Here is a 26,076-nt window from a genome sequence, read left to right as displayed (position 1 = left end):
AATATATTTAAGGTGCATTATGTAATAAATCTAAATCAACTGACCATAAAATCCTCCTAATATGTCACATAGACTCAGGAATAATGTTCATATAACAAACTGAACTCACCAACAACAACAGTACAGCCAAAATATTTGCATTAAAAAATATATTTTGCAGACTGCAAATCATGTTTATGTTTTGAAATCATGTTTTGGCATGTGGCGCCACCTACCAATCATTGCAGTCAGTAGAGTCTCAGCTACCGAGCAACCACGGGTTGCCAGTTACGTCAGAAAACGAAACCTAAAAGAACTCTGTATTTTTTTATTTGAATTGCAGTGACTTAAAACAAATGTGATTATATATATGCATATTCACACACATATATATAGATATAGATATGTATACACACACACACACACACACACACACACACACACACACACACACACACACACACACACACACACACACATATATATATATATACACACATTTTCTTTTGTGAAAAAACAATTTAATGAGATCATATATGATGAATGACTGAATGAATAATAAGTGATACACGTTTTAACACTATAATAGAAATTCACCAGTATTAAGTTATTGTAGCTATTGTAAGTGTTTTTAATCCCGAATAAGCAATCATTTATTATTTATTATTTATTTATCATTTGATTTAGTCAGTTTAACTATTTAACATGGCCCCTCTCTCCTAATATTGTAATTCTGTATGAATATATGGACAGTTTATCCCATCAGAACAAATTACATCCTCATACTACTACTATTGTATTAACTCCGAATGGAATACATCTGTTTCATTTGGCTCTCACACTTCTACGTAAATGACCTTAAACCTACACTTACATAATGCATCTCCACCCTAACTAAGTGTTTGACCTTCCAGTTGTTAATCATCCCACCCATTCCTCAATCTCCTCTCTCTCTCTCCTGCATTCAGGAGGTGAAAGGAGTAAAACTTCCTTTTTGGGACTGTTGAGCTCACCAGATGTTTCCTGAAGCCACCAGTGTGTTCATAACTCCGTCCTCTCCCCGATAGTGAGAGAAAAGAGGAGGACGGAGAGAGGAGAACTGTGTTACTCGCTCCCAGTAAAGCCAAACACACACACAGAGAGAGAAAGATACCTGGAGTTCTGATTGCTGCTGCTGAGCGGACCAGAGCACACACAGCAGCTGAGATTTACTTTGGCTGCAGAGGCAGAGAACTCTTTAACTCACCTGGACAGCACATAAAAGAAACTCACACTTTGCATATACACTCACTTTTTGAGCTGCTCACCTCCTCTCACGCTTTCTCACAGTCGTGTATCCTGCTGGACACTAGTCAGCCATGTCGTGGGACTGTGGCCTGAAGCACATGTTCTCTGTGTCCCCCGCACTGCAGCCGGGCAGCATGTGCATCCTGCACGACAAGGAGGACCTGTCCAGACTGGAGATGGTCCAGAGACTGGCCAAGGATGGCTACCGCTTCCTTCAAAACCACAGCAAGGCCCCAGAGAGGACATGCGAGGTGAGATACACAACAAAACACTGCTGCAGTTAGAGGATTAAAAATGCATTTATACATTTATATGTTTTTGGAAACAATCTTTGGAAAAGTGTTGTCATTCTCTGATGTCGGGGATAAAAAAAAACAAACAAAAAAACATTTTCCATTCTCTGTAGTTTGTTTTTAAAATACTGGCATTAACAACTATGCCACGTTGAAAGTCACTTAAATCTCCTTTCTTCCCTCATTCTGATGTTTGATTTAAGCTTCAGGACTTAACCATGATTATGTGCCAACATACACTACCATTCAAAAGTTTGGGGTCACTTAGAAATTTCCTTATTTTTGAAGGAAAAACACGTTTATAACATTAAATTAATCAGAAATATATTCTATACATTGTTAATGTGGTAAACGACTATTCTAGCTGCAAATGTCTGGTTTTTAATGTAATAGGTGTATAGAGGCCCATTTCCAGCAACCATCTCTCCAGTGTTCTAATGGTACATTGTGTTTGCTAATCGCGTTAGAAGGCTATTGGATGATTAGAAAACCCTTGTGCAATGATGTTAGCACAGCTGAGAACCGTTTTGCTGGTTCTTTGATGAAAGGGCAGAATTATTATTTTGATAAAAATCATTATTTCAAATCTCCTTAATGTCTTGACTATATTTTTTAATTATTTTGCAACTCTTTTGATGAATAAAAGTGTGACTTTTAATGGAAAACACACACAAAATTGAATAGGTGACCCCAAACTTTTGAACAGTAGTGCACACCGAGTTGCTGCCATGTGATTGGCTGATGTGTTCATGTGTGGTTGAACATGTGTACCTAATAAAGTGGGCAGTGAGTGTGTACTCTGAATGTCATTTGCCTAAGCAGCTATTTCTGGCCTTGTAAGTGGAAAAAAAACATCAATCAAGCTGCTTATCGGTTAGTCCTATTCATGCCATTATGAACCTTACTCAATTAGCATAGTTTCTCCTTGAATTTTCAGTCAAAGGCAATTAGATTGTCTATTATACCCTGGGCTATACTATACAATAGTGTTTTATGCTGTTGTTGTTTTGTGAAGATCCACTCTTCCACCCCCTGCAGTGTTCCATTAATCAAACCGATGATAGTTTGTTGTTGGTTTTTATGACCACCACACATTATATATAGTGCCTCTGCTTTCTCTGAAGATGACAGTTGTTATTTAGATTCTGTCCGGACAAGAAGAACCTTTCCTCAATCATACTGTATACAGAATGCTGTTAAAGGAGCTATAATAAACTCACTGCTATATGGAACTGTAGAGGGGAATACTGTAATATGATAATACAGAAATGCTCTTGTAGGGGTTGTTGTTTCAAAGTGCCACCTCCCCCCCATTTGTCATCATTTAACATGTAACGACACGTACAGCATGTTCTCGTGCTTTGAAAAAAAACAAAAAAACATTACATCACCTGGCAGTTAGCCGCACAGGAGACGTGTAATTGGCTGACCTCGCCGTGGGGCTCAGCTTCTCCCTTCCTGCCAGCTGTATCTGTGTGCTGTGCCCCGTCCAACAATGGCAGGAAAAGTTGACGCAAGAAGCCAGACCACCATGCCGGGACATTCAGGGTGGATTCCAGTGCATAAGGTCACTGACCTTTTTTATTTCCAAACACAAGGCCCGATCTCCTTATCTATGTTGATATTAAACTGCCTTTTTGTGAGCATTAAGACACTGCTAATCTGAGTGTGATAAAATGTTAGCGCTGTAATCCAACACCATGTCTTTTATTGTTTTAGTCCCATAATTTCTACCATGTTTCCTCATATTCTGCATTCGACGTGTGCCACTGACACGTGTCTCTGTGTGTGTGTGTGTGTGATTTACGTAACCCTAATGGCCAGATTTGCTGCCCTCGAATTTAATACCTGATATTATCGAGAAAAATATTAAAACGATGCGAGATTATGCAGCAGTATATCTAGATGATGAAATGGTTTAAAATAATCCAAAGAAGCTACAGTGAACCTACTGCTTTACATGTGACTCAGGCAAATATCTAAACCCAGGCATCAAAGCACTTTGGAATCAGTTGAATCCCAGCTGTTGGAAAACAGGGACGCTTAATGTACAGAAGGTTGCACATCTGCAAGTCGGGAGATTAACAATGATATGTCGTTTTAAACCAAGTTATTGTATTTAGAACTGTGATATAACAGGGCTAAATAATCTGTTTGAAGCATACTTTCTTATGTTGTGTGTGATCATCAATTCTGTTTTGACATCAGAGGTTATTACATCTTACATAACACTTTGCTCTGCACGTCCATGTGGAACATAGCGCTGCTGTCGCCTCTCACCACATGATGTGTTGTGCACAAAAGCTTCAGTTAACACTAGGGCTACAACAATGAAATGATTAATAATCAATAACTAAATTAAAGGTGCCATATGTAAGAATGTGGCCAAAAACAGTTACTACATTCAAATTCAAAATACAGAGGTCTTTTAGGTTTCGTTTTTTGATGTAACTGGCAACCTGTGGTTGCTCGGCAGCTCAGACTCTACTGACTGCAATGATTGGTAGACGGCGGTAGGTGGCGCCACATGCCAGAACATGATTTCAAAACATCAACATGATTAACAGTCTGCAAAATATTTTTTTTAATGCAAATATTTTTGGCTGTACTGTTGTTGTTGGTGAGTTCAGTTTGTTATATAAACATTATTCCTGAGTCTCTGTGACATATTAGGAGGATTTTATGCCCAGTTGCTTTAGATTTATTACATAATGCACCTTTAATTGACAATTATTTTGATTATTATTAGTTTCTTTGCTCCATATGTAAAATAAATCATTAAAAAAATGCATTATTTTGCTTGGTGGACAAAACAAGACATTTTAGAACATCCTAATTTGGAGGTTAGGAAAAGCAAATCAACATTTTCTGACATGTTCTGGATCAAACAACTAATTCATAATCAAGATTTATTGTGCAGCCCTATAGTGAACAAGTGTATACTACTACTATACTACTATATACTCTTTAACTGGAATTTCACCACCATTTCTGCTGCAGAGAATGATAATGAAGTCTATCTGCATCAAAGACTTCTATAAAAAGAGCACTGGCGCTTTGCATTCTGTATGATGAGCATTGTTCCTCGAAAGAAATCGAGACCAAATCTGCCTCCTGTCAGTTCTGACGTCTTCCAGGTCCTCGTAAGCGTCCCATACCATGCGTGCCGAACTTGCAACGGCACAGAGACGTACTGTACATGAAACACAGAACGCGTCCTGCTAGCCAGTGGAATGCATCTTGGAACGCTGAGCGAGACAGACGCCTGATAAGTAGTGTTTACTCTACTGCTGCGGTGTCCATGTTGGGAGGGCTCCCATGGTAGCTGCGAGTCCTCAGAGTTGAGGTCACCTCCAGGCTAACACAGAAACTCTGTAACCCCAGCGCTGCGTCTAATTACAAGCATTCATTGTTAAGGCCTTTATTGTCGGGACACCCTTGTGACCACAGAGCCCACTGTGTAGGGGATTGCAGCCGCCAGGTCAGGATCAATAATTCATCGTTTGGAAAGGTTTGTTTGCCATTTGACCTCTCTGTGGTACACGGAGACACTGTTAATTGTAATTGAAACAAATTGAACCGAAGAGCACAAGATGTACATTATTTCTTGATGATGATAGAGCGACCAATGCTTTTCTCACAATGAACCAGGAAGTACAACCTTTCCTTTCAGTCTCGGAGTTTTCTAATTCTATTATTTTTATCAAGACTCTCACCTTACATCATGTTAGCAAGTTTGCATATTATGCCTGTGTGTATATATGCATTAACCCTTTAACACCGAGTGTATCGCAGACACAAGTGAACTTCGCATTACCATAATTACAAGACGGTTTGTGCTATCGGAAAAAGTAAAATTTCCAAAGATTTCTGAAAGCTGAGAAGTTACACGTCAAATACAAGATGTGGTTATTACGGTAATTTTACTAGCACTGTTGCAGGAAGCTGGCAAATCAGTGTCTTTGTCACCAGAGGAGAGAGTTGGAAAAACACCTGAACATAGTTCCCATGTCATTTCACCCCACGGAGTGGGTATTATTTTTATAGTATTGTTTTTAGTGGCTCTTTGTGTCTGTCTGTCTGTTTGTTTGTTTGTGTTTCCACACTTGCACTTGCCAATATGACCAACAGAGGCCACCAGAGGCTTGTTGCGTGAATGGGATGAAGTCTGCCATCTCTAAATGCCTTGTTTGGCAAAACCTCCAACAAATGTGGTTATAAATATGTTTTACCTGTTCAAATTATAAATAATACATAAACAATAAAAATATCATTGTTTTGTCCTCATTTTAACCTGTTAATACACCATTAACATGCAGTAAATTGTAAATTAAAACTGGCAGATACTGAACGTTATTCTGGAAAAATGGGCAAAAGCACTTACTCACAGGACATTTTCTGACCCTTTTATGTTTAAAATAAGCAACATTTATAAAATACAACATTGTAGGTTTTCAAATAAAACCCATCTGAGTCCAGAGTTGATGGCTGACACGTGCACCCAAAAAGGTGTGTCCTCCACATGAGCTTATGTTTTAGATGTATTCAACCAAAATGGAAGGAGGACAAGGCATACATGTATCCATGATCAGAATAAAGTAATCCCACACCTTTACTGAACTTCCCATCCAGCAATCAACCCCGATCCCCTTAAAGCTACAGGCGCTTATTTTTATCAGAAACACACATTGTGACATTAACCTAACACTTTTTTAAATGCAGTCAAATCATTAAAACTAATGTTAATCCAAATCATAATCAATCATCAACTGAAACTACTATGAAACACATAAATTATTCATATGGCACCTACAGACATGTAAACTTTGCTGTTATGAGTTATGAGTCTCTGCACTGAACGACGCACCAGCGAACATTGCCATTAATGGTCCTTGAGTGTGAGGCTTTGAACACAATATCTCTCCTGTTTGTGGATGTGTCTGCTGGTGAAATGTGATGTGATGGACACAGTTGTGTTCTTTTTTTTGTCTTGCATTACAGTAGATGTTGTTGTTGTTGTGTGAATGCATGTATTTGTGTACGTGAAGGACTTGCGTATGTCTTTGTGTGTCTGTGCTCGCTGATCATTGATAAGCATTAATGTGCTGGGAAGTCATGCTTAACTGAAAGGTTGTGGATGCATCTTTGAAAATAGGCAATTAGGGCAGAAAACTGCAACCATTTCCAGTCTGTCTGACTGTCTGGCTAATTGCATGCATTGCATTGATTGATGGCTAAGGAGAGGGGGGGGGGGGGGGGGAGAAGAGCTGGGACTAATGCAGTATGGGTTTGCGTGCCCCATACAGTGAACTCCTCATTAAGTCCAATATGCAGCCATACGCTGCATCAAACCATTTTGTTTTCCCTATCATTTGGTTTAACGCTAATATAAGTTTTTTAAATATGTGCTGTAGGTTAGGGTTAGATTAGGTTTATGGCGGCCGTCATATATTGCTGCACAGCATTTCTACAGCAGCTTAAACGGACAAATCAGAATGAGCTTTTATGAGTTTTGAAGCAGGAGAAGCAGAGGTTTCCTGTTTTGTTTGATTTTTGATTTGCAGTCTTACCATTAGATGTCACTAATTCATACAGTTTGTTAATAAAATCACTTGTGCACTTTAAGCTAAAAAAAAAAAGACTCACTTTCTGACTTAGTTTTTTTTGGGGGGGGGGGGGGCTGAGAGCCTTCCTGAAGCAACCCTCTCTATTAATTCTGACTATAAGGCAGGAGTAGGTTTATGTGCCCCCTGTGGCTAAGTGTAGATTTAGACATTTACTCACTCATTCGCTACCTTTTTATCCTCCACATGAGGGTCGCCGGGGTCTCGAGTACCAATCCCAGCTGAGATAGGGTGCAAAAGGTGGGGTACATCCTGGCCAGGCCGCCAATCCATCACAGGGCCACAGATTGTCTAATTTGCCGAATCATATTTGGGCATTTTAATTGATTAAAATTAGCCCATACAATCAGTATCAAAATCTTAATCACTGGGTGAGATATTGGGGAAAGAAAAATCCAAATCCGATATGATAAATGCTTCGCGCGGACACAAAAAATTGTATCGACCCAATCCTAATCAAAATTATTTAACAACACTTTGTCATTGAGATTGACACGTGTCAAAGCAGTGGAGGCTTAGATTGATAACAGTGAGATTAGGCGACATTGTGAGGCTGCACGACTGTAGAAGAAATAGAAAGAAATGGGGTTAGACAGAGAGGGAATAGGAGATGATTCTTAGATGTATAATTCACAGCAAACCACTGTCAGTCAAACCACGACTATCAACTCTATACCTCCACTAAACCATTGAATGCAGAGTGGACCCTGTTTGAAAACCGCCCTATAGACACCACACCATAATTTAATAGGCTCTCCATAAGATTTACTACTTAAAATATGCCGAGTCTATAATGTTAATCCCTGAATGGGCTCCACTGATAAGGCCTGAATAATGATACATGGAAATCCTCTCTCACAGTGCTGGGCTTTGACAGAGCATTATGATGAAAATCAGAGATGATTTGTGTGAGGGAAGAGAAAATAGAGGGGAAATCTCCTTGGTGATAACACATTCATTCCCCCCCCCCCCCCCCCCACCCCCACCCTTTCTCTCCCCAGCCCCAGAGTGGCGAGGCAGTCCGTGTCTATGTGAGGGAGAGGGGCCACGTTGTGCTCGTTCTCCAGAGAGTGTCATCAGAGCAGCCAGCCCTCTCTGCATCAGTGAGGGGAGGAGGCAGGGAGGTGGCGAGGAACAGGAGGTAAGCCTCCCCACTTCCCTCCTTCCTAGATTCCCCTCTCTCTCTCTCTCTCTCTCTCTCCCTCCTTCCTCTCTCACTATCTGTTTCTCTCCCTCAGCACTTTACCTCTCATCATTCTCTCTCCCTGTCTCTCTCAGGATCACACACACTCACTCTTACATCACAACTCTCTCTCTACACACACACACACACACACACACACACACACACACATGACTCCGTTAAATACATGTTGGTAAGCAGCATGGGGCTGTGAGGCAGAGCCATTCAGAGCTCGCTCAGTCGTGAACATACCGGGGGAAATCGCACAGCGTGCCTCGGCGTCAGACACCACTGGACTCTGGGCTGCATCAGCTGCTGGTGGACGGACGAGTAAAGAGAGCATGCACCAGTAACCACGGCAACGCGCAAGGGCACGGGGACTCTGTGAGGATGGGATCTCGGCCACAGCCTCTGAGCCTGTGGCAGGGGGAGGGCAGGCTGAGGCACGCCGCCTTGGTGGAGCAGGAGGAGGACGAGGACGACGAGGAGCTGGGCTCTGAGGAGTGCAGCAGTGACACCACCAGCCGGGCAGAAGCGGTGACAATGCCCACCTTTGACGTCCCCTACTTTCGCTACATAGACGACGAGGGGACGGAGGGAGAGGAGGAGTGGAGCAGCAGCCGCTCGCTGTCTTCTATTGAGGAGGACTCTGACTCTGTTGTGTCTGACAGGTACATGGTGGTATCAGGAACCCCAGAGAAGGTCCTGGAGCACTTGCTCTACGGCCTGGCACCGGACGAGGACCAGGGGACAACACAGGGAAAAGAGTCAGGTCAGTATTGATATGCTAGAACTTAATCATACCATGCTTTACTGCATGTTTGTCAGATGAATACTATGTTGTCTTTGTGTATTCATTGGTTAGATGGTCAACAACTTTGTGTACCAGGTAACTTTTTGTGATGTCATCGAGAAAGGGAGAGACCTTCCCTGCTCCTCTGGAGCTGAGACAGCACAATCACCCACCACCACCACCGCTTCAGACAATATAACTGGGTTAATCATGTTCTATCGCTCCCAGAATGCCACTAACTTTGAGCCTGTTCATTTAAAAGCCCTAAAAACGCTGCTGAAATGAATTGAGTTAGGTATCGTAATGGATGATGTGACTTTAAGTCTAGCCTCACAGCAATGACAAATCAAAACATTCCTCCCCCCCCCCTCACCCACCCCTTATCCCAGCAGTTCATGATAATGTGCCACTGTTGCCAAGGCAGAGGAGACTGTTCGCTTAAAGCTGGAACCACGACTCGATCGTGGGGCGATGACTGAGAGCAGCTGCACGTTCAGACATGCAAATGATTAGGAAGAATAGAAAGACAGGGCTAAATATGTCAAACGGGAGGAAAGTGGAAGCAAGGAGAGGGAGACAAATGGGAGAAAGACTGGTGTTCACAGGAGATCTCTCAGTGGGATAAAGACAGGCTAACCTCATATTTGAGGTCGTTACTCACTGTAATGAGGAAATGAAGGGAGGGGATCTAAATAGTATATTGATTTAAATATCTTAGCGGATTTGTCAGCTGTTGTAAAATCATGCACAAGCCTTAAATTTACTATTTTAATGCTACAAACCATTCCCTAATTTACCTTTTACCGCATGTCCCTTATGTGGGCTCTGTAGGCTTTGTGTTGTTGGCGAGTCATTCACCAGGCGAATGAGGACACTTTTGCACTGAGTGTACTGAGGGGAATCCTCCACAGGGGGTGTGGGACTAGACGAACGCAGGATGCTGAGCCAGGGTCAAAGAGCCAGAGACCTGATGAGGAGACTGAACTGAGTCCTAAGCAGCGATTGATCTGCAGCCAGTTATGTTTAATAGTGGCCTCTGCGTGAGCACTAAAGCTGTATCTGCTCTCGTGCTACTGCACATTTTATATCACTGTTACTGGAGGTTTTTGGCTCTGCAGAAACATGACAGTATGAGATCCTTGAAAAGGAGGATGTACAGTTATGAGGGGCAGGCCATAAAGAATGTGCAGGAACGTCACTAATGATTGCTGCAAATTTTTGATATGTTGCGTATGAGTTGCATTCTGGACGAGCTTCTGTCTTTCTTTACCGACTACACAACATTACGAATGCTGAGTATAGCTTTCTGTCTTCCTGCAAGAAACTGCACTTTTGTGAAAGCACCACAGGCGGATTTTGAGGAAAATCAACAGCAGCAGTGGTGTGTGTGTGGGTGTGTGTGCGTGCGTGCGTGCGTGTGTGTGTGTGTGTGCTGAGTCGTCCTTCTGTGGGCTGCCATTGTGGCTAGTATTCACAAGTGTTGCCTTCTTCCCTGTGCCCATCGTGTGTGTGTGTGTGTGTGTGTGTGAGTGCAGCTATTGATTCTTACTCAGCACAGATTCACGCGTCACGCTGCCAGCTCTGGAAGACAAGTAATGGAACATGTGTGTTGTTAATGAGATGATGTTGCAGCTCTGTTACTGGTGAGGAGATGCTGGTGCTTATTTGTGGTGAAAAAATTATATTAAGTGAGCAAAATATGCAACACATACAATCACTAAAAAGGCATTTACACCAATAGGTGGTTACTGACCCAATGAGCGATGCATTTACACAGTAATTGATTTTTACAAGTACTTATTGGAATGCTTAAACGGACAGAGTTTGGTTGACAGGATGATTGATTTCACAGTGGATTGAGAAGCTGGATCGATGAATCCATTCCGCATTTCCGCTAAAAATTAAACTAAATTTCTTTTAAATTGGACGCCTAGTATAGGCAGATTCTGAGGAAAACAGGAATCTGGGCATTGCATATTTACATCTCATCCAAAGCGTGGTCCCAGAATGATGGTGTGGGAGTAACAAGTGATTGGAATAAATAAGTTATTATAATAAATATAGGGCAATTCATCAATAAACCATGTTTGTGAATGTCTGCCAGTCAGACTAAATCTTTATTCTGCAGGACGTCAACTTTTGTGGGGGGGTTTTTTCTGTGTGATCAAGAACAACTTGAGAATATGACCGAGGGTTGTTCAATTAAATATTTATGCTGCTTTCCGGCTTCAAAACAACAACAAATAAAACAGCCCAGGGAGCATGAAAAACTGCCACTGAGTTAAAACATTCAGCAGCCGTGAGTGATCAGTGGTGAATGTGTGTTTATGTAGGAGTGAAGGGTGGGTGGACGATCCTCTGCGTCTTTGTGTTCAGGTGCGTCGCTTTATTGTACACGATAGCGAACTGTACATGTGTACGAGTGGGTAACCTCTCATAAACACAGTGAGTGATGCACCCACAGCTGCTCTGCCCTGGATTTACATAATGAAGTCAGGGAAATCGTTTGGACCAGAACGCACACAAAGGCCCTGGGAAGTCAGTGTGAAATTAAAAGGGAGAGTTTACAATTCTGGGTGTGAGGCACACTTACAGCACTTTTGAGAGGAGGCTGGGCCTAAATAGGATTCGTAAAGGTCTTCTTTTTTTGTCTAGGAATTACTGTCCCAATTTCTTTATTGTCTTTTTGAAATTGACTTTAGCAGCTATAATGTCAACTCCTAAAAGAAAGTTTATCAGTTGGTTTGTAATTTCCTTTACATAATTGCTTCGGGGAGAAAGGGAATTTTATGTTTTAAATAGACATGGTGAGTGTTGTGATGATGTAGACTGCAGTGAGTCGAGTTGCCTTCGCAAAGCCTTTAAAAATCAACTTAACCCTTCAACACCTAATCCTCAAAATGGACTTTTAGACTTATTTTAACCTTAAAAGGGCCAGATCATGCCCTGTGAGCCAAGTTTTCCTGAACAACTTTCAATATCCGGCAGTTATTTACAATTTGCTGCATGAGTGTATATAAAAAAAACAGCATTTGAACAGAATAAAGCACATTTACACTAATATGTGTTTGTCCAAAACAGGCCAAATAGGACGCTGATTCTCCAGCTTCCTGCAACAACGCCAGGGAAATTACCGTAATAACCACATCTCGGTTTTGACGTGCAACTTCTCAGCTTTCAGAAACCGCTGGAATTTTTCCGATAGCACAAACCGTTGCATAATCGCGGTAATGCAAAGTGCGCTTGTGCAAACGTGACAGTATTAAAGGGTCACCTGGTGTAACCTGGGAGATACAGTGTACAGTGGCGTAAAATAAACACTGAGCCAAGCAAATTGTGATTTTCTATTGGTATTTTCGTTTTTAGTAAGAAAATCACAATGAAAATGACTTCATTAGGGGTCAAAAGGAGAGTCGGTAAGATTATTGGCTTATCTCGACTGATACAGCTTGCCACAGTGAACGCGTGAGATTGGCTTTAAAGCGAGTAAAGACTCACCTAAAGAATCCTCGCTGGCTTCATTATCTGTGACTGGTCGTGAGGAATAACGTGGCATCAAAAGGTCTCTGAAATGACTCAGTGCGGTGCATGTGAACTGATGTTTGACAGCAGAGAATGGACTCACCTTCAGCTATTATGAAGATGGAGTGGGACTAACTGAGGCAGAGTGTGTGAGCTGCTGTCTCGGTTAAAAGTTGAGGCATTATGAGCAGCTTAGCGCACGTTAATCATTGAGTCATGAAGGTCATTGCTGTACTGGCATTATGTAACATGGTATAGAGAAGTTAAACTTACTTTAAAGGGGACATATTATGCAAAATCAACTTTTTAATCATTTAAATCCTTATATTTGTAGACTCTGGAGGTCCTATCGGTCAACAAAGTGTGTAAAAATATGACTCACTCATGTTGTTGTGGTCCTTCTCAGTCTAAGTACAGGAGATAAAACACGTGATGTTGACTTCCGCGCTAATTGGGACGTCACAATGCGCTAAATTCCTGGAATTGTTGTCTCGCGGAGCTCCGCTTTGTCCCTAAAACACGCGAGAGTGCTGGTGAGGGTAACGGCATCCGAAAACCAGATGTCCGCAAAATCCGCAAAAAGTTCTATTCTTGGCTCCACAGTGCAGCACAGAGTTCTACACAAACGTCCAGCCTCAGAGGATTTATCTGTCCAGTGGACACATGTTATATATGACGGCAATGTGCCTGCTCAAGCTTGCAAATGATCACTTTTCCAAATGCCAACTGCTGTTAGCTCCCAGTAGCCTCTGTGGCTGATTTCCTGTCCCTTAAGTTTGGTTTTCCTTTTTTATTTAAAAGAAGAGATACTACTAAACACAACGATCTGAACAGGGCTGTTTTGGCAGGGTGATTGAACTGCTGTGGTGCTTCATCCTTATGGTATTTTGACCAAAGCCTGTCACAGATATGTTCATTAGGACACCAGGGAACTAGGTTTACTTGGAGAAATAGGGTATAATATGGGACCTTTAAGTTTTTTCTATTCAGTGAATTATAATGTATTCATTCATCAATAATGTGTTCTTCTTTACAGACACACTTGTGGATGACTTTCTGCTGACCTACCCGGTGTTCATGTCAACCAGTGATTTATGTCAAGCTCTGCTGGGACAATATCCTTGATCATGTGGGGTTTTAGGGGAACATTAGAAACTAATTGCATATAATAACCCATAACTGTACACTGTCCTTTTTTCCACTTGCACTTAAATCAGCATGTTACACATGCATCTGATAAGACTTCCACTTGTGCTGAAGCCTTAACTGAATCGCACCTATTGTACCAAGCACTACAGAGGGAAAGAGGACAGGAAGGAAGCGCTGGAGAGGAAACAAAAAGTCCTGCACCTGGTGTCACAGTGGACGTGTCTCTGCAAAGACTTCCTGAGAGAAGACGAGAATGTCAAGCTGTTCATGAAGGTATAGGAAACACAATGTACACGGAAACGGGTGGGACAGTATGGGCGTGAGGTGATATGAAAACGTTTCTTTTCAGACTTTGTGCCGTTACGTGTTGGATGACCTTTACGAGCACCCAGCCCTGGAGACGGATGTGAGGGAGCTGCAGAAACTCTACCATCTGCATCGGAGACAGTAAGTGACCACTTTGTAATTCAACACATATATACAGTATCTATTAAATAGTTAAAAAAAAGATCAAGTGTGGTGGGTAGGAAAAAACTGCCAGTAAGATCTATGACTGATGGAGGCCTGGAAAACAAAAAAACAAAAAAAATCAGAGAAACCAGCTGGTCTGTGAATGCAAAGAAAGAGCTCCTTCTCTGCTCCGATGCCTTTATTTAGCTTCTCGTCAATGAATCCATTCAAAGATTGAAGAGTCATCGCAGTGTTTCTGGGGCGCAATCTTCCAAAATATGAAGGTCATCTCCAATCTTTAAAAGTTGAGGAAATATAGGAATTTTGCAGAAGACGGAACAATTGCTCCTCCACTGATATGTTGGACATAAATTCAAGGCTTTGGGCTATTAAAGGTCGCAAACATCACACAGCTATATGGACAGTGTGACAGACATGTCATTATTGCCTCTGGTTAATAAAGTAATCATATGTACACACACATGAATACATTGATCTGCATAGATTTTTACTTTTTAAAATAAAAACAGAACGTGTATCAGCCGTTACGTGGCCACATTTTAACTGTAATTTATCTATATTTATATGTGACCCAGTTCACTGTTTTCACAGAACAAATAGATGTTTATTTAAGTTAACCTTACGCAGGGAGGGTTTTATCACGCTGGAATGTTTTCATATTTGTTGATTTCTCGATTATTATCACAAATGAACAGCAGAGTGAGTTTGAGCAAAAAAAACAAACAAAAAAGCTGCTGTTAAACCGAGAAACATTATGCAAATACGAAGAAATCCTTTATATCTCAAAGTGCGTTGGTGTCAAGAATAAACATCAATATTTAATGAACCTTTGTTACGTTGCTGTAAAATTACATCCAGACATAATGTTGTTGTGCCTCGCCCTCGTCCTACATATGTAATATTCATCAAATTAGTCTCTTAACTAATAAGAAACAATATATTGTTTAGCTACATGTTCTTTGTTTGATTTAAAAAAACAAAAAGAATCACACACAGGGTAAGGGCAGACATATTGCCACACCTGAGTCCAACTCCCCCCTCTTTCTTTAAGTGCAGCTTCCACTCAGATCATGTCCCCAGGGAAGCGGCCAACCTGTCACCCATTAGAAAGTGGCACAGATAATTCAACCTGGCCCCGCTGCCATTGTCTGACTCTGCCTTATTCATGTTTATATCCAACAGCCACTCCTTCAGAGTAGTGGACTTAGTGTGGGGTGGTGCTAACTGACATACTCGACTATTTATGAGCTTCTCACAATCAGGCTCATCCCATGGGAGGACAAGGTTGGCTGCTTTGTGGCAATCTGCGACCGAGTGAAAAGCTAAAAGGTGTCATCTTTCATGGAGGGAGGAGACCTTTTAGACGTTTGCTGCCACTGACGTCCATCTGGCTCCGGGTTTTGAGTCGAAAAGCGCTCCTGAAAGCATAGAAACCACACTGTGGTCCTGTCGTGTGTCACTATAATTTGCCAACATCACAGTGACTCTGGGTTTTGTTGTTGTTGTTGTTATTTTTGACGAGAAGTACGAGTGTGAGTTTGATGTGGAGCTCTGTTTTGACATGACAGTGGGAGTCGGGCATTTCATTAGTGCAGGACTTGCTGCTGGCCAGTCAGAAGGTTTTCCCTCTAGGGCAGGCTTTGTGCCAACATGCCTATTGAGAGGCAGAGCCCCGTCAAAGCCGTGGGATGATGAAAGACATGTGCTTATCCATCAAGCTAGTGGGGAAATAAAAAAACTGAAAAGAATATGGTGATTAAATGAGGGCCTCACATTGGAGGCTCTATGGACTTCAAAGACTAACTGTGTGTGATCAGTGAAATTGTGTTAATACTCAACATATTGTAGCTGCAGATCAATGAAAGCAAGTTTTGGAAGAAAAGACCAAAGTGACAAATGAATTAGACCAGGGGTTCTCAAACTTTTGATACCTGAGGGCCAATTTAGGAACCCAATGTTGGACTGAGGGCCGCCAAAGGAAAAAAAAACTGAAAGAAATCCCCTTTGTAATCATTGTAATGACCAGATTGCAGTTGTACGGTTTATACTTATTGGTCTGTATCCAGTAATGTCCAATAAACATTTAACAAGCTTAGTACCTCCTGGATTAAAACCATCAACTGTAATTCACTGCGGGCCGCCAGAAATGTGTCTCTGTGGCATAAAGGTCAAAAGGAAACTTTCAAAAATTCAGCACGCGCTAGTTAATAGAGCGCTACACCACCACGGAGGCGGAGTCAGACGTACACAGCCAATACATCAATTTTCTCCTCAGCATATATACTCGGACTTGGCAAGTTGTCCGATTGCCTTCGTTAGCCATTGGCCCCCGGGCCGCACTTTGAGAACCAATGAATTAGACCCTTGGTTTAGGGAAGGAACAACAACCACCCCAAAAATGGAAGAAAGTTCAGGAAGAGCCACAAAGGCGGGATCTTAGAGGATTAACCGACTGCACTACAGTACACATGTAGCAACTGTGGTTATACGTGAACAGTAATAATATCGTTACTAAGTATGGAAAACATGTCATTTCTGCCCTTGACTGACGCGTTTCTTCTTTTTCCAGTATCGCGGAGGAATATTCCCCTCAGAGAAAGGTAAGTGAAGTCATTTCATTTGAACAAAATATTCCCTCTGTCCTCTTTGAAACACAACACTTCCTGAACAAGATACATTGTTCTGTTATCCGTCCACGAAGTTCCATGAACTCAGGGAATGAACATTTCCCCTTTTTCCCTTTTAGAGCAAAGCACTTTCCCACCAAGTGAGCTTGAAGGAGAACGGGCTTCAGTCGAGAGCCACGAAGAGGGAGAGCAAGGAAGGTACGATGTAAAAATGAGGTGTTCTTCACACATTCCTCCCATCCCCGTGTTGTTTCCAGAGCTCGTTCATTTATTTTTAGTCTATTATTAGTTTAGTATTTATTTAGTCTGAACTTTAGAACAATGGGAATCTAGCCAGAGAATTGATGAGTAGGTTTAAAAAAAAAAAATGCAAACTGCTGAGATTAAGTTTTGCTTCTTCTAAAGGAGCAATCATATTTTTTGTCTGTGTTGCAGTGTTGTGTCATTTATACATCACCATGGACTCATACCTGAGCATGAAGGCCCACGTCAGTGTATTGGTCCAGGACCTTCTCCACACAGTGGCAGAAAGGATGGACGTCCCCGAGGAGGAACTCATACTTGTGGCTGTGACTTATCCTGGAGGTATTTACCGTTCTAGCCAACCAAATGCATAACCACTGCAATGTGAAACACATTTAATGATGATAACTGTAGTGTTTTTAGATTATTTGTTTTGGATTCATTATTTTGGTTCATTATGCTAACCCAGTACATTGTTTTCTTTCATGAATATGTCCTTGACTAGTCCAAAAAGAGACAAAGGAGTTAAAAAAGACAACAGCAACAATAAAAGACATTTAATATTGTAAACTGTATGTTAATCCAGTGCATATGTTTACAATTTGTCAATAGATGGTACCCATTTAAGTCCAGGTTGCAGTTAAACATAGTGCTCTGTTTCTTCTGGAGTCAAAAATCAGAGATGTCTATGTAGAAATGGTGGGACATATAATGATGCTTTACTTGCCGGCAGCAAAAGTAATTAAACCACTTTTTTTTAACGTTGTTTAGAAGATGCAGGGTTGCTTAGAAGCAGACAGCAAAAGAGTTAACATACTGACACGTGTTGACCTGATGCTGAATTAAGTTTGTGCACGCTAACCTTTCAGAGAATCTGGATTTTAATACAGGCAGTGCAGCCTTGTGCCTACATTAACGATCATTTGGTGTCACGATAGAGCAGAGTTGCAAATACTCAGACGTCTTTTAATGTATGTGCTTTCCTGCATGAGTCATCTAAAAAACCCCAAAGACATTTAAAAGTATAATACAGAGTATATACATATAAGACTAACTAAATTCATAGCAATCTGTATTTACTGTATATTCAAGGTAATTTGAATGACATCGTCCTCCTCAGCTGTCTCAGCTATTGTGAAATAACCATGCAGTTTTTTATAGAACTTTGACAAATTCAACAGGAAACTGCACAGAAGTCTCACATTCACACATGACGCCTATAACTTATTACACAAACCCCCATAAAACAAGGAAGGACATAAATCAGTACAACTAGTTTTTCGGTTTTTTTTGTGTGTATTTGTCGCTAATGGATCACGACAGTCTTTGCCACGTGCAGCCGAAGCTCTACTTAGACCACAATTCCCATAATTCCATGCTGAATCAGAACATGATCAAACTCTTATGTCAATGTATTGAAGTTTAATTTGATTTCTATGAATGTTCTTTATTGAGTTCTATTTTTAGACTACAGACTCTAGGATTGACCTCAATATAAACGGGGTGCAGTTTAAAGGCAGAAGCATTTTCTGACAGCCAGTAATATAAAGTCTGTTATCAGTAATAAAGCTGGCTGGTTACCTCGTGGTGATGCCTGCCACAGAGAGTCTGATTGGGAAGTGCTCACATGCTGCCTGACACATTTGTGATATGTGATATGTTTTGTTCCCTGCAGACAGGCTCCTCCTGCAGCCTCAGGACAGAGTTTTCTCTGAGTCTTCCCAGCAGGTGGGGAGGTTGCACATATGCAGGAAGGATCCAGGAGAAGTCCTGGTAAGAATATCACTGCAATGAAAAAAAAAAAAATGAAATGATAAACTAATAGCTCCAAATGTTGTGTGACATGTTTCTCATTTATTTTTCAGTATCCGTTCACAGACAACTCGGAGCTGCAGCAGAGAACGGCCCGCATGTTTAGTTTAAACACGTGGGACATGGCCGTCGCCCTCACCAACTTCGACTGGAACATCTTTGACACGATTCATGAGGTGTGTCCTGTGCTGTTTGAAAAATCATTTTCATCCTATATTATTATTTAAAACAGTAAAAAAAAAAAAAGGTGCATCCAGTCAGGTGGTGAAGCACCTGCAGTACACGTCTAAAAATAGCAAAGTGGAGCTCAGGCTTAAAATAGACTTTACAAATAAAGTGTCCTGTGAAACAAATCCAACCCTTTAACCACATTTCATGTGTTCTAATCATAAAAGGAGATACTTTCCTTTGCTGTAGAACTCTGCTCAGTTTTAACATTAACCCTGATTATTATAATTATTCACTTAAGTGACAAATGAGACATTGTCTGATTGTCTTGATATTAACACAGCAACTATTTAAAGGTGCCATATGTAAGAATGTGGCCAAAAACAGTTACTACATTCAAATTCAAAATACAGAGTAGGTATTTTAGGTTTTAGGTTTCGTTTTCTGACGTAACTGGCAACCCGTGGTTGCTCCGCAGCTGAGACTCTACTGACTGCAATGATTGGTAGGTGGCGCCACATGCCAAAACATGATTTCAAAACACAAACATGATTTGCAGTCTGCAAAATATTTTTTTTAATGCAAATATTTTGGCTGTACTGTTGTTGTTGGTGAGTTCAGTTTGTTATATGAACATTATTCCTGAGTCTCTGTGACATATTAGGAGGATTTTATGGCCAGTTGCTTTACATTTATTACATAATGCACCTTTAACATGCATGTTTTCACATTTATGTGATAATATGAGCACTTTGTGAAATAACATGAACATGATAAGTGATGATTGTCATGAAGAGCAGAGAAAACACTTTATATAATCATTCTCCGAAGATAAATACCATACATTCAACTGAATGTGTAGTAGCAGAGGTCTCAAACATGCGGCTCATGGGCCATATGCAGCCCCCCAATCAACTTCATGCAGTCCACCACTCAATATCAAAATAAAGACATTTATTTTGAAATTCTGTGAAATACTGTCAAAAAGTGCAAGGTTTTTTTTCCCCACATAACCACTCCCTCCTGACACGATTGGAAGTTCAGTGGCTTCCTGGTTATTAGAGTTTGAGAGCCCTGATCTGAAGGGTTAAAACAGTGTGTGCCCTGCTCTGTTCATCACGACATGTGTTGTCGCTCTTCCCCAGCAAGAACTGGTCTACTTCACCTTCAGTCGCCATGCGAGCAGCAACCACACCGCCGCCTTGGAGCTGCTGCTGCAGCGCTGCAACGAAGTCCAGCTGTGGGTGATGACCGAGGTGCTGCTGTGTCCAACGCTCTGCAAGAGAGTTCAACTCATCAAGAAGTTCATCAAGATCGCTGCCCAGTGAGTAGCTCTGCCCACGTCCCCCTGCACGTTATCATCAGTAATCATAAGCACACTGGCTGGACCCAAAATGTTGAGCTTTGTCCACTCGAGTGACAAATCAATACAGTGGATCTGCTTTTATGTCGCTGAAAGTAACTGCATTGTGCTGCATTTGTCTTTTTTTTTTTTTAGCTGTAAAGCACAGAAGAACCTCAGCTGTTTCTTTGCCATTATAATGGGTCTGAATGCGGCAGCAGTGAGTCGCCTCACTCAGACATGGGAGGTAAGAATGTACTCTTGTTTTTCTATCCAGACAGGAACATTTTTTTTTCATGTGTATAATCTCTAAGGTCCAGTGTGTAACATGTAGGAGGGTTTATTGGCAGAATTTGAACACGCTACCCACGTGGATGTTTCTTTTGGTGTAAAATCACAACCCTTAGGGACAGTTGTGTTTTGTTTTTGATAATCTTTGCCTGTGTTCATGCATATGGCAAGAATGTCTATTTTTATTTGATCTTGCTTGTTTCCAGCTCAGATCATACAGGAAGGCTAAAATACGTCATGCACAAACAAAGTGTTACGCTCATACCATTAAGCGCAAAAAAAAAAGTCCCATTGAAACCAATTCAAACTGCAGTTTTTGGTCTCACTTACATTAAGGCATAATGCATTGTATTATATATGGGTGCGAATCTAGGATTTTGCCTTGGAATTGATAATTTTTACTACTCTCCACCAGATGGCGTCGTTTTTGCCATATGGAGAAACATTTTTCACTAAATGGCACAGTCATAATTCCCTCTTCCATCTCAATAGGCTATAATAATAATAAATAATTCAACACAAAAAAAAATCTATTTTGCATGTAGTATACTGAAAACAATTCATATAAATATATATATATGTTTTTAATCTAAAAACATGGTGGCATCATGTTTGTTACAACTTGCAGTCTCACCATTAGATTTCACTCAGTGATGCAAACAAGTTAGTCCGATTAAAATCGAGCTAGTCTTAGTCGGACTAACATACATTGATAATGCTATTCATAGTCTGATTATAGCTGCATTTTTACTCTTAGTCAGACTAGAGTCAGACTTTCTGCGCATGCACCCAAATTCCCTCCCTGGTCTTTGAAGGAAGACCAGGGAGGGAAAATCATGCAGCGGGAAATCATGCAGTGGCGTCTTTCTTCGGACAACACAGCAAACTCAAGAGCCAAGCTCCACCTAATTTGTATCACAATTAACATGTACTGTAGTGGTTGGCAGGTATGAAACATACAGAACCACAGCTACAGATCCATCTCGCTGTCTGCTGTTTGTTTCTCTGTGGCATAAAGGTCAAGAGGAGACTTTCAAAAATTCAGCACGCGCTAGTTTATAGAGAGCTACAGCGCCACCTACGGAGGCGGAGTCAGACGTACACGGCCAATACATCAATTTTCTCCTCTGCATATATGCTCGGACTTGGCAAGTTGCTAGGTTAAACTGTGCATGTTAACGTACCGACTGATTCTTACACACTGGACCTTTAAATCTGTATAATATTGCATCTGATTCTGGTTTTTACCTCTGCAGAAAATTCCCGGGAAATTCAAAAAGCTGTTTTCAGAGCTGGAGACTGTTACAGTAAGTGCTCAGTGTGTACTATACACAGAAATGTGTGTTGTCTTCATAAGAAGTGAAAAGGCACACACACATACACACGTGTTTTAGTGTATATAAGGTGAAGCAAACATGTTTTTTTTACCTCGAAACATCAGGCAAAACATCTGGCGTATCAGATGATCGTTCGTCCCTGATGCTGTCATAATTCAGCTCGGGCAAAGCATGCATGCACAGGCACGCACACGCAGTCCTCCAGAGGATTGGACTCATTCCTTTTGAAAATGTCTTTACAGGATCCCTCGCTGAACCACAAGGCCTACAGGGACTCCTTCAAGAAGATGAAGGCGCCAAAGATCCCATTTCTTCCTCTGCTACTGAAAGGTGTGCTCATTATTTCATCGCTTCACCGCGCAACAGATTATTAGTTTATCTCCGCGAGGAAAGACTCTAACCATACATCGAAAAAACAACAAACGCATCTGTTTTTCCAGATATCACATTCATTCACGAAGGCAACAAGACGTTTCACGATAACCTGGTCAACTTTGAGAAACTGGTGAGTTTGTGGAAATTTTTTTGGGAATCAAAGTGTACAGTAATAAAATAAAATAGAAAAACAAATGACAATGCAATGTCTTACTTTCCAGCACATGATTGCAGACACAGTGCGCCTCATCCGGCAGTGTCAGACAGATCACATGGGTCAGTATCCACATCACCCACACCTCATTACAGTGTGTGACATGTGTCTTTACACCTCTTGTCCAATCACAGTCGGTCATATTTAGGGATGGGATCAAACCACTTTTTTATCAGTCCGATTTAGGTATTTAGATCATTTATATTTAGCTATGAAGCTGTTAACACATTTTGTGCTGAGTCATTTTAAAGACACAATTCTCCATCCGTGTAACAAATTACTGTTCTCCCAAAAGAGAAGAAATAAACGGCCCAAACATGACTCAGCTAAAATGCTTTTGCTGATTTTTATTTACATTTCTTTACAGCCTGTGCACAGTGAAGCACGAGACGTATAGGATTTTTAAAATCGTATCTGGTTTGAGTTTATTATCTGTCCGATATCTGATCCGGTCATTTTGACCATGTGTCTGACGGATTCCAGTTCCCATCTCGAGTCATATTACGTGGTTTGTAAAAAAAAAAAGAAATCATGACATCCTCAAATGTCTGGAGCAAAGAAACCACCAAATAATCACACTCAAGGAGCTAAAATCACAGAACTTGTTATTATTTTTATAGATAAACATGGAAACTGATTTCACTTTTCAATGAAAATAATATGTTAATCCCATGGTCGATTACTAATTTTCCCCCAGAAGTCTTTACTACATTCAAATTCAAAATACCGAGGTCCTTTATTTTTCGTTTTCTGACGTAACTGGCAACCCGTGGTTGCTCGGCAGCTGAGACTCTACTGACTGCAATGATTGGTAGACGGCGGTAGGTGGCGCCACATGCCAAAACATGATTTCAAAACATAAACATGATTTGCAGTCTGCAAAATATTTTTTTTAATGCAAATATTTTGTCTGTACTGTTGTTGTTGGTGAGTTCAGTTTGTTATATGAACATTATTCCTGAGTCTCTGTGACATATTAGGAGGATTTTATGGCCAGTTGCTTTAGATTTATTACATAATGCACCTTTAAAAATTGGTTGATATCTGTTTTGATGTACTCAAGATTTTCTTGCCAAATGGGTTTAGAGTATAAAGTTCACATAGCTGGGATGTTTTCTCATCACATGATGATTAATCACTTATCAATCCTGGTTTAAATCAGCATTGAATCTATAAACATTTTTTTTTCTTGTATCAGGAAATGGAATCATCCAGAAGAGCAGCCCTGAAGTGAGATCCTACATCGATTACCTGCATATCATCGACAGTCAGCAGACGCTGTTTGACCTGTCGCACAGGCTGGAGCCTCGTGGCATCTAGAGAGCCTCTCGCACTGCCACATTTCCACAGAACAAATGTGCCACCGTCTCTTCAATCTCTCAGGACACAAGTCACAGGAACGCTGCATGATCCTGATCGACCACAGGAGGGAGCCACTCAATCAGGAATCTCTCTCCCTCTCCCTAGAGACAAGACCATGAAGACACATCTTTAGGTTAGAATTAGGTCAGGCTTGTTGCTGCCTGTTGGCAAGATGTGACTGGTGCTCCTGCTGTTACCTTTCTGTCCTGCAGGTGGCACAGTTGAGCAGGTGAAATGCAAATCTATAAGCGACCCAACAGCTCCCCCCTGTGGTGAAAAAAAGAAGAGATTGTTTGCAGGCAAAGTCCATCACACCCCCCCCCAAAAAAAAGCTACACAAAATGAACATAAAATTGTTTTATTTATTTTTTGGCAAATATGTTCAAATATGAGAGAAAAGTTCACTTACTTGCCTTTTCAGACCTTTCAATATGTGACATACAGAGATGTAACATCAGAGTGTTTGGCAACATCAGTAGGATTTAACCAAAGAGTATTTCAGTTCTGTACTGTGTGCACACAAACGTTGTTTTTCTCAGTTTCATACGATGCTCGTCAGACATGCGGTCACTTCCGAATCAGAGCAGTTTTGTACAACACGCCATCTTCTCATGACGACAGAAACAGTGACGATGGCTCTTAAACCTGTGGTTAAATGTTTGACATTTTCATATATGTTTGTCATCATCTATTTTTAAGACTTCTCGTACCATTTTGTTTTATATATTTTGAAGTGTATTAGGTCAGGCTTCACGCAGTTCAGATGTCGTGCAGGAAATTATAGAACGATACACAGTCTACACTGTATTACTTTGTGTACGTTAGTGCCAAATACTATATTTAAAAAAAAAAAAGCCCATTTAAATGAATGCTAATTAAATGCTCATTTGGTGTAAAGATCTCCATGAAGTTTAGCTTTGGACAATCAGCGTAATTAAAGAGCAGATGTTCTCTTGGTCTCTAAAGTTCAGGTTAAATCACTTTTCTTTTGTGTGAGAGGATTTAATTTGTTCATCTTTTCAAAGATAACGACGGTGACTCACAGCTACGTCACTGTGGCACAACTTATCCTTCCATATTAAAGAGGGAAAAATAACTGTATTGTGTTCTGGGGAAGACTGTCCCTATATTTACAATTGCAAAATCAAATACTGCAGCACCTTTTGAACATCAAGTAGAGAATGGGAACACAGACTTGAAGCCATTTGCTCATTTATATAGAATGTGTCGCGCAAACAAGATGGTATTTATTCTCTAACTGGTTCAGTGGATGCTCACTTTTGCTCTCCGGTAGAAGAACACAATGAGAAGTGTGTAAATGGAATTTTTTTACGTGACATTCTCCACTTTTTATTTGTATATTTTTGGATTTTAAAGCCCTCGGTGTACATGGACATACAACAAAAAAACATGCCTCTTATCTTTATCACTGACATTGCACAGGTGATTTAATTTATTGTGTAAATATATGCGTGTTTTAAAATTCTAGAAATGTACCATTATTTATTTTTCATGTATTTATTTGTTCTATAGATATTACAAATATTCATTCCCCCCCTTTTTTGTGCACTGTTTTGATTTGGTCTGTATGACATGGGGAAAAACCGTGGAATGACCAACTGCGTCAACGGTGCATGCAATAAAAAATGTTTTTCATCCTCATGAGCCAGTTATTATTAAAACACATATAAAAAATGAACCTGATTTCATTAAGAATAGTAAAGATTGGGGTGGTTTAACATGGCATAAACATCCATACAGCAGCTGTAGTGAGTACACGAGTATTTCACTTGCTTCTCCACATGATCAGTGACGTACGAAAAGAAACAAATGTGGGCTCTTTTGGGTTTTTTCTCCCCTCCCCTCAGCTGCTGTGAGGCGTAGGTGTGACCCAGATGCCCTTTGCTGACTTTAACCAGGTGTCCTGCTTGGCCTTTAACATGACTATCAGTGGCACAACCCCTGCTGCGCCGGGCGCTGTACCCTGCCATTTCCTCCCAAACA

At 40.9% G+C, this 26,076-nt stretch overlaps 1 protein-coding gene across 1 annotated transcript; it reads left to right on the top strand.

Moving 5' to 3' along the window:
- Positions 1–1,337: 1,337 nt before the first annotated feature.
- LOC310937207 (rap guanine nucleotide exchange factor 5-like) lies at positions 1,338–25,598 on the top strand (the record flags this gene model as incomplete). Its single annotated transcript, XM_083901428.1, has 18 exons — positions 1,338–1,517; positions 8,185–8,324; positions 9,038–9,138; positions 13,718–13,796; positions 13,959–14,103; positions 14,180–14,277; positions 16,871–16,901; positions 17,048–17,126; positions 17,364–17,513; positions 18,847–18,944; positions 19,037–19,159; positions 20,297–20,475; positions 20,650–20,740; positions 22,041–22,091; positions 22,364–22,451; positions 22,562–22,626; positions 22,718–22,772; positions 23,909–25,598. 18 exons carry the CDS (start codon positions 1,338–1,340, stop codon positions 24,028–24,030), a joined length of 1,875 nt encoding a protein of 624 aa, XP_083757554.1. The 3' UTR covers positions 24,031–25,598.
- Positions 25,599–26,076: the final 478 nt, after the last annotated feature.

The sequence above is a fragment of the Microchirus variegatus genome (genome assembly GCF_963457635.1).
Source record: "Microchirus variegatus genome assembly, chromosome: 1".
Lineage (NCBI taxonomy): Eukaryota > Metazoa > Chordata > Actinopteri > Pleuronectiformes > Soleidae > Microchirus > Microchirus variegatus.
Note: the sequence above shows the minus strand (reverse complement) of the source record. Positions and strands in the feature narration are given on the sequence as shown.